This window comes from Adiantum capillus-veneris, chromosome 21 (assembly GCF_014529385.1).
Source record: "Adiantum capillus-veneris isolate H3 chromosome 21, ASM1452938v2, whole genome shotgun sequence".
NCBI classification, from domain to species: domain Eukaryota; kingdom Viridiplantae; phylum Streptophyta; class Polypodiopsida; order Polypodiales; family Pteridaceae; genus Adiantum; species Adiantum capillus-veneris.
This window is the reverse complement of record NC_140951.1, coordinates 122,493,607-122,501,355: the sequence shown is the minus strand read 5'-3', so window position 1 is coordinate 122,501,355 and position 7,749 is coordinate 122,493,607. Positions and strand designations below refer to the sequence as shown.

The following is a 7,749-nucleotide window of genomic DNA, read 5'->3' as shown; positions in this document are numbered from 1 at the left end:
ACTATTATAGGGCGGAGCTAGGTGAGTGCATGCTAGAGGTCACTGGTGCAGAGCGTGCGAAGGGCGGCATTCTCTGGAGTGAGACACCCAGTAGATCATGCCTCTACTTTGATAGCCTATCCATGCCAAACCCTTTTTTTTGGAGCTTGTGGAGGCCGCCCCTCCAAGACCTGCATGGGGCATCAACAACGGCTTAGTTCAGTGTGATTGCATTGTTGGGTGGGGAGTTGGGCCGAAGGGGGATGTGTGTGGCAGTGGCACAACCTACTCGTCTGGTGGAAACTTTTGGCCTCTTTTCCTCACGATATGTGGATGCTTGGTGTATTCGGACTGGTTCGGTTATTTTTGGTTGGCGTATTTTGTTGGTGTGGTTGGCTTCATGGCCCATCTGGGCCGGTGATAGTGATCTTGGGGCCCGCCCTGTCTATGGTTAGTATTGGTGGCTTTACCTCAGGGGATGATCCTAAATGTGGTAGGTGGGAGCTCCTCTGTGGCAACCGATGGTCTGCTATGGCTTTGTTTTATGGCTTCATTTAGGGTGAACTCCTTTTTGCTTGGGTAAAGGCCCCCTCTAAGGCCTATGTCTTGTTCCTTTTGATAGTATTAATGTATTTGGGTTGGGGGACTCTTGTAAAAACCCCGCAACGTTGTCCTCGATAGTTTGTTGGATGTGGTCTGATGTAATTTTTTGAAATCTACAGCTCCTTGTGAGCATGGATGATCTATGGTTTCTTTTTTATTCTAATTCACTCAGTTGAATGAGTATTGCAGAAAAAAAAGGGGATGGAATATCTGGCAATTGTTACAATATTTAGGATGGCTTGGATGTTAAAGTATATGTTGTGTGGTACATGAGCAAGCCTATACCCAAATATTTGAATTTAAACATGGGAGATTGTGGTGCCTACCGTCAAGAGGTGGCCTTTGCCTCGTTTCCCAATGTCTGTTACAAATGTTGAAGAATTGAACATTATGCTAGAAATTGCATTGAGGCAAAAGCTGATCACAACCTGGTGATCAAAAGGACCAGGAGACGAGTGCCCAGGGAGACAAGGTCTCCTTCAAACTACAACCCGCCTACAAAGAAGACCACATGAGACAGTGAGATGCACCATGGGGGGTAAGCAAAGAGACATAATGCCTTGCTAAAGAGGTTCAGAATAAGACACAGTTGATAAGCAAAGAGACAGAATGCCTTGCAATAGAGGTTCAAAATAAGTCAGAGCTGATAAACGTAGAGACCAGTAACCTTGGTGGAAGTAGCAAAGAAACAGAGTACCCTTTAGTGGAGGTGCAGGATAGGACATGGCGGGTCACTGAGGAAGATGGATTACGTCTCTCTCTCTCTCTCTCTCTCTCTCTCTCTCTCTCTCTCTCTCTCTCTCTCTCTCTCTCTCTCTCTCTCTCTCTCTCTCTCTCTCTCTCTCTCTCTCTCTCTACACGGCTCGATCTCCCTCTCGGCGTTTGCCCTCACACAACCACCTTGGCTTAGGTATCTCTTCCTCACTCTATCTCCTGTAATTTCCATTCCTTGATATCGTGATGGATTTGCTTCACCACAACACTGTGAGGTTTCTCATGCAATGCCCTACCACATAGACATGTAGTGAGTGCAATTTACATGTGCTTCTAGGTACAACTCCACACACGGCGTCTCCTACAAAAAATCAAGAGCAATGTGTATTCTCTCAAGGACATGCACTCGCATCTTACATCCTTCCCAACACGTGGTAGAGCATGCAAGAGAGAGAGAGAGAGAGAGAGAGAGAGAGAGAGAGAGAGAGAGAGAGAGATTGCCCGGTCCTTCTCAGAGCATTCCCTCCCCCTCCTAATTTCCCAAGCAAAGTGTAGCCACTAGCACACCTAATTCGCGCTCACACACATTGTCATGTCATGAATCATGCTCGATTTCATGCCTAGAGACCTTGCTTTGCAGTCACAGATGTTGACCCTACTGTACGCTGCAAGAAGAAGAGGGTTGCCCTACCATACCCTACAAAAACAAGACGTGTTAAGAGAGGGAAGAAGATGCACCTTGAGGGTTGCACCCTACCCTATAGCGGCTTGTCCTAAATATCGGACTCTCTGTCAACGTGGCAGAGAGGTCCATCCACCGGCAACTGGCTCCTTTTAAAAAGATTAAACACCCCCCTCCCCCCCCCCATTTAAAAAACATATCCATTTGAAGAAGGGTTGGGGACAGACCATGGTGGTTATGCTAGCGGTTGAGCATCAGCCTCTTGCCGCACGCGCTTGAGTTCAAACCTCATTGGTGTTCAATCACCTTTTTGAATTGAGCATTTGGCCTTTTGTGCAAACCAAGGCGCTTGGAAAAAAAATTGAAGTGTCGAAACTTGACCTGCTGAACTAGCCCAGCAAGTCAACACTCACGCCACTTGGACGACTCTCAAGGGTGCCACATCCTTGAGAGTCCAATATTTAGAGAGAGACCCCTACAGCAAGACAACTAGAAAAGGGATGTGCCCTGTTGTGCTTTGAGCGAGAGAGAGGGAGACATCCTCTGCAATGCATCCTACCCTACCTCTACGCGAGAGAGAGAGAGAGAGAGAGAGAGAGAGAGAGAGATAGAATTACCGCCGATTAGAGAGAGAGAGAGAGAGAGAGAGAGAGAGAGAGAGAGACGCCTATTGGAGAACCTTCCAGAGCACGTCCAATTTACCCAAAGTCCCAAAACACCCTTGGTTTCTAGATTGAATTTCTCCAAAGCTTTAAAAAAAAATTGTAGCTTCTCATAAGAAGACTGATTGTCTGTCCATACAACACGGTAAAAGTAGAATTTGAATTGGTTATGTAGGCTTTAAGGATGAATTGCTTCATTGTTTTTAGACATAATTGCCCTATTTTGCGAGGTAATTTTGTCACAATTACGTGCTAAGCACTACAAAATGTATCTCAATAGTCATAAAAGAATAAAGATTAGAAAATCTTAAACAATGCAGCCAAAATAGATACAAAGGGTATTTCGGGAATTTTAGAAACTTGAGGGGTATTTTGGGAATTTTCACAAATTGGAGGAGTATTTTGGTGGTAATTTTCCCAGAAAAGATTGAACTTAGTGCCGTTTCCTTCTCTTTTGCTTTTCTTTTCCTCTTTAAGTTCTAAAGGATCTACCAAGATTCTTATTAAAAAGACATGGGTCCAGACCCACAAGAAAAAATTTTAGTGCCTTCAACAAGAAAGTCGAGGAAAGTAAATGGATAGGGTCATGTTACTAAATGGAAGGATACATGCTACATAAAGCTCTGAATAATCCAAGCACAAATAAAGCATATCAAAACATTGCGAGGAGCTATTAATAATCCAAGCACAGACAAAAAATATCAAAGCATTCTAAGGTCTATGCTTTTTTTATTTTTGTGCTCACACATGGACAATTCGCTCGAGACAATTGGCATCATTGACCTTCTAATGAGAAATTTTGCATAGTTTGCATTTGTTTCGTAGAAGACCGGGCATTCTCACCCGATTAGAAACAAAGGTGCACCTTCTTGGTCGCAATTGAACCCATGACCTAGGTCACAGCACTTGAATGCTCAACCAACCGAGCTAGCTTCTGTCGGCTTTTAAGATGAGTTATGCATAAAATTTTATATATAAATGTACATAAATAATGTTTGTATGGATTTTTTGAAAAAGCATGCACGCACAGGAGTGCATGTGTGCACATGCGCGCGCGCACACACACACACACACAGAGGACCTCAATTCTAAATGATCAAATCTAATTTATGTAACAAAAATTAGGTAAATATCAATGTCGATATCAGCATCAATGAGCTTATCTATATATGCCATAAATAGTTGATGACCACTATCATAATCTTAGTCCAATGGTTGCAATTTGAGTGGTAAGCCATTGCGCATCAAGGGGAAACTCAGGCAAGTTACCTCATCACGTTGCGCATCTTTGCCAAATACTCGTTCCCACCTGACACATGCATCAACAATGCCAAGTTTGCACAATGTTTTGGTTAATACTATCAGATGAACATACCCTAGCCAAATGACCTGCTATTAAATTTAGCTTAATTCCTATTTTATTTCGTAACTAAATAACATAACACTATGCACAAGAAGATTTAGAAATTTTCTCATGTAGGAAACATAGTCTTTTCCAGTGTTTTTCATAAAATGAATAACATCATGAGCTTTTGCTTGAGAGGCACGAGATACCTAGCTAGGTACGATTGGGGGCAGGGGACCCCCGGCCCCCCCACTGGGCCGACGGTCCCCTCTCCCAATCGTGTCTAGCTAGGTATGCGGTGCCTCCTTCACAAAAGCTCATGATGTTGAGGTAAGTCACAATGTGGGAATTATTGTGAGAATTTGTCCAAAACTTCTTGTGATACCACTTACTTGTAAAGAGTGACAAGATAATGAATAAAAATGGATACTTCGAACATTGCTAGTGGGTATCCTGGGCACCTCCGTAAACCCCCACCAAAAGGTATCAAGAAGTCGGGATTGTTACTTTCTTTATCGTTTTGAGGGTTCTGATAGTTCAAACATAATCAATGCCAAAATTTAAGCACACAAGTTTGAGCTTGTGCAATAATCTTTTATAAAAATGATATCAATACTAAACATGAGGCACTTATAAGGGATGGAAAAAAATATTAGATATTCGATAGTAACTTAAATTTATGAAATGGAATTCTTGTAAAAAAATAAATTACCATCCACCTCCAAGGATCAAATTGAAGAGGGTTTGGATAGTAACATGGACTCAGATGCACCATTGAGAAGTTCAAGATAACCATCCAACCTCTTGGGATTACCATGCCTGCACAACAAAAGGTACCAAAAACTATAAATGATGCAATGACATACTACTGGGTCTACGCCCCCATTACACGGAATCTACCCAGATACCCTCTCTCTTCCCCTTCCTCTTTCTCGCCTCTGCACGATGCCCTTCCCTCTGCCCTACCTACGCAGCAATGGCCTCACCCTTTGCAGCTCGGACTCCGCCTCCCTCAGACCACCTCGCTGTTGTTCTCGAGCCATCTGCGTCTCTTGTCTTCTAATCACCTGCTTTCTCTCTCGCTGAAAAAGCTCTCTCGCTGTCTCTCCCACTCTGGCCTCTGCCGGACCTGCACACCCATGGACATCGCTCAGAGGAGCTCCCTCCGTATCTCTCTTGTTGTCCCCTCTCCCGCACCTGCCGACCCATGGCCATGGGAAATGCGTTTCGACCTGCGAAATGACATCTCTCTCTCTCTCTCTCTCTCTCTCTCTCTCTCTCTCTCTCTCTCTCTCTCTCTCTCTCTCTCTCTCTCTCCACGTGTCCACTCCATCCTCTTTCCACGTGCTCCCTTTCCCTTTCTGACTTCAAACTTATCCTAAGGATCTCTCGAGATACCCCTTAATGCCGCTACTTCCGAAATTGGGGACACCTATTTGCTTCAAATAACAATCTTTTTACTAGCTATATCACTTGGAGTACTGTGGCTAGATTTAAAGCTTGCCTTAAGAAAACATGTAAAGTACCCTCCAATTGAAACAAGGAGAGTACTCTTAAACAATTTAAAACTAGTTCTAGGGTAAAGGGGCCAATAAAAAACTGGCCCTGCAGTGGGACCCTGGACTCCCCAAGTTTAAGAAAACTTTTCTCCAATAATGGGTCACAACTTGGCTAGCACGTCTGTCTAGGGGGTTTGGGTCGTTGGATCTGTGATTAAGCCTTGCTGGCCGCTTTGGCTCATTACTCCCCTTGGGAGTGGCTTCCCTCTCACACCCACTTTTGCTACAAAGGAAATGTTTGTCGGCGCCATACTTTCTCTGCAGAGATCGCTTCATCACCATATTTTTTCTGGAGATAGCAATAGTGGTGCTCTTTCAAATGCGCCCCTCAGCAATGTATTCCGTGCAACACACAAATCAGGAGCCCCCTCGTGGCTTAGGTGGCCTAAAGTTGGCCCCCTTACCCTATAATTGGACATTGTTTAAGTGTCCTATTTTCTCACCAAATTTTTTAGGTTTATTTTACGTAAACAGCGATGAGGTGTATAATTAGGTGATGAAACTTTTTCTACGGCAACATAGATTTTATACTATGAAAATAATGAATAGTTTCAAGTTCGGAATTTTATCAAAATTTTAAGTTTTTTTCTCAAACATTTATAAAAATGCCTAGATGATTTCTTTAAAAGACATTATTTCTCATTGTTAACATGTTTTTCTTTTTCTTTCTTTTTTTCAATAGTGAGTGTAAGTATTGTATTCATCAAAATAACGTACAAAGATACCTCAATGGGTAAATACCTCCCGATGCTTTGAAAAACATGTTAACATTCACCAATGAAAAAAGCAATGTGAAACGCTTCGTAAATGGATTTTTTGTTCTCTATGTTCCTTGTGCTGATTTTCAGAGATGGAGCCCGAGTGATAGAGTGGGAGAAGTGTTGATTTCGTAAGCTAAGGAGAGCCCTACCTAGCACCTGAGCTAAGTGCGCTTATGGTTTGGTCATTCTTTGTGAATGGGAGGTGTGTCTTGATTGATGGATTGATGTGCTTACAGAGCCTTGATAAGGGGTGTGTCTTCGACAACGAGTCTGACCCAGGTGTTTGATAAAGCGTGGCCAACTGGAACGGTCCGTGCCGCTGAAGAAAAAGGAAGAATGGCATACCAAAATGCTACAAGATGTAGCTTCGAGGTGAAAACCCTTAAGGTAGGCGAGCCACAGGGCGCGATTTGTACGGATGGAAACAAGGTGGTGGCGGTTTCTACAAGTCTCAGACTAGGAGTTTCCTTTGCAAGCATCTTGAAGGGTTTTGAAGCTAAGGATGGCCTTAAAGCCACAACTGCTAAGACCTTAAGTGTTGCAGGCCATGAAAATCTGAAGATCGTGAAGACTCGTCTTGAACAAGAGCTAATGGAAGTTAACAGGTAGCTAGGTAGTGACCCTAAGAGTAAAAAAACAACCTGCTCACAGGCACAAGATAGTGGGTAATTTGAAGATGGGCTCGCGGATCAAGCCTTTAGTGATCTTAAGAAGTCTCCACCACAATAGGTTCAGACTACGCCAGCTATTTCTATCGCAATTCCATCAGCTCTCATTAAGAAGCAGCTAGCCATGCAAACTAAACTGACATTGGTGTTTGGCTTCAATGGGAGAATCGCAAATAGATGTGAGCTGATGCAATGGATTCAAGGGCCACAAATCCTTGGGCATGGGGGAGCAATTGAAAATACTACTTACCTAGCCAAGGGTGTCTGCTCAGTTAGATTCAAGGAGGTATCCAACGTTTCAAACATCCTTGACAAAGGTCCCCTTACATTTAATAGCACTATTGTCTGTGTTGTACCATGGGAGCCAGTGTTCGACTCAGCAAAGTCCTTCCAGGAGATTAATCCTATTTGGGTCGAGTTTATGGGCTTGCCTCGTTTGCTTTGGGATAATATCAGGATGCTTGTGAGTCAACTGGACACCCCCTTGTTTGTTCCAAACAAGAGGGGTCTTGGAAGGTCTTCTAATCGGGTTTGTATAGGATGGAGTATGTCTAAGACACCACCAAAAAGCATGGTGATCAATGTGGGCGCTAGACTTGTTACTGTTTCATTCAATTTCGCGACCACCTTTGGGGCGTCCTTTGAGTGCAACAAACTTGGGCACCCTCCCAAGGATTGCTTCATGAGGACTAAAATGAACTTTGAGCCCAGAGCCAAGGCCTTCGGTTTAGGAGAGGTCAATCTTGTTCCTGCCAAGGAAACAATTGCGGAAGGTA

The 7,749-nt window shown here is 43.6% G+C and overlaps 1 protein-coding gene across 3 annotated transcripts in view; it reads right to left on the bottom strand.

Moving 5' to 3' along the window:
• Nucleotides 1–3,347: 3,347 nt before the first annotated feature.
• The window catches only part of LOC147431656 (cytochrome P450 724B1-like), a 30,891-nt gene continuing 26,489 nt past the window's right edge, over nucleotides 3,348–7,749 (bottom strand). Inside the window, exons 7-9 of one of the 3 annotated variants that reach the window (XM_086494173.1) lie at nucleotides 4,698–4,804; nucleotides 4,378–4,514; nucleotides 3,348–3,949 (exon numbers count right to left, since the gene is read on the bottom strand). In XM_086494173.1, the coding sequence (XP_086350299.1) occupies nucleotides 3,844–3,949; nucleotides 4,378–4,514; nucleotides 4,698–4,804 (350 nt within the window). In that variant the 3' untranslated portion in view covers nucleotides 3,348–3,843. Of the gene's footprint in view, nucleotides 3,950–4,377; nucleotides 4,515–4,697; nucleotides 4,805–4,835; nucleotides 5,218–7,749 lie in introns of those variants that run through there. The other 2 variants (XM_086494175.1, XM_086494174.1) reach the window with 2 other exon arrangements.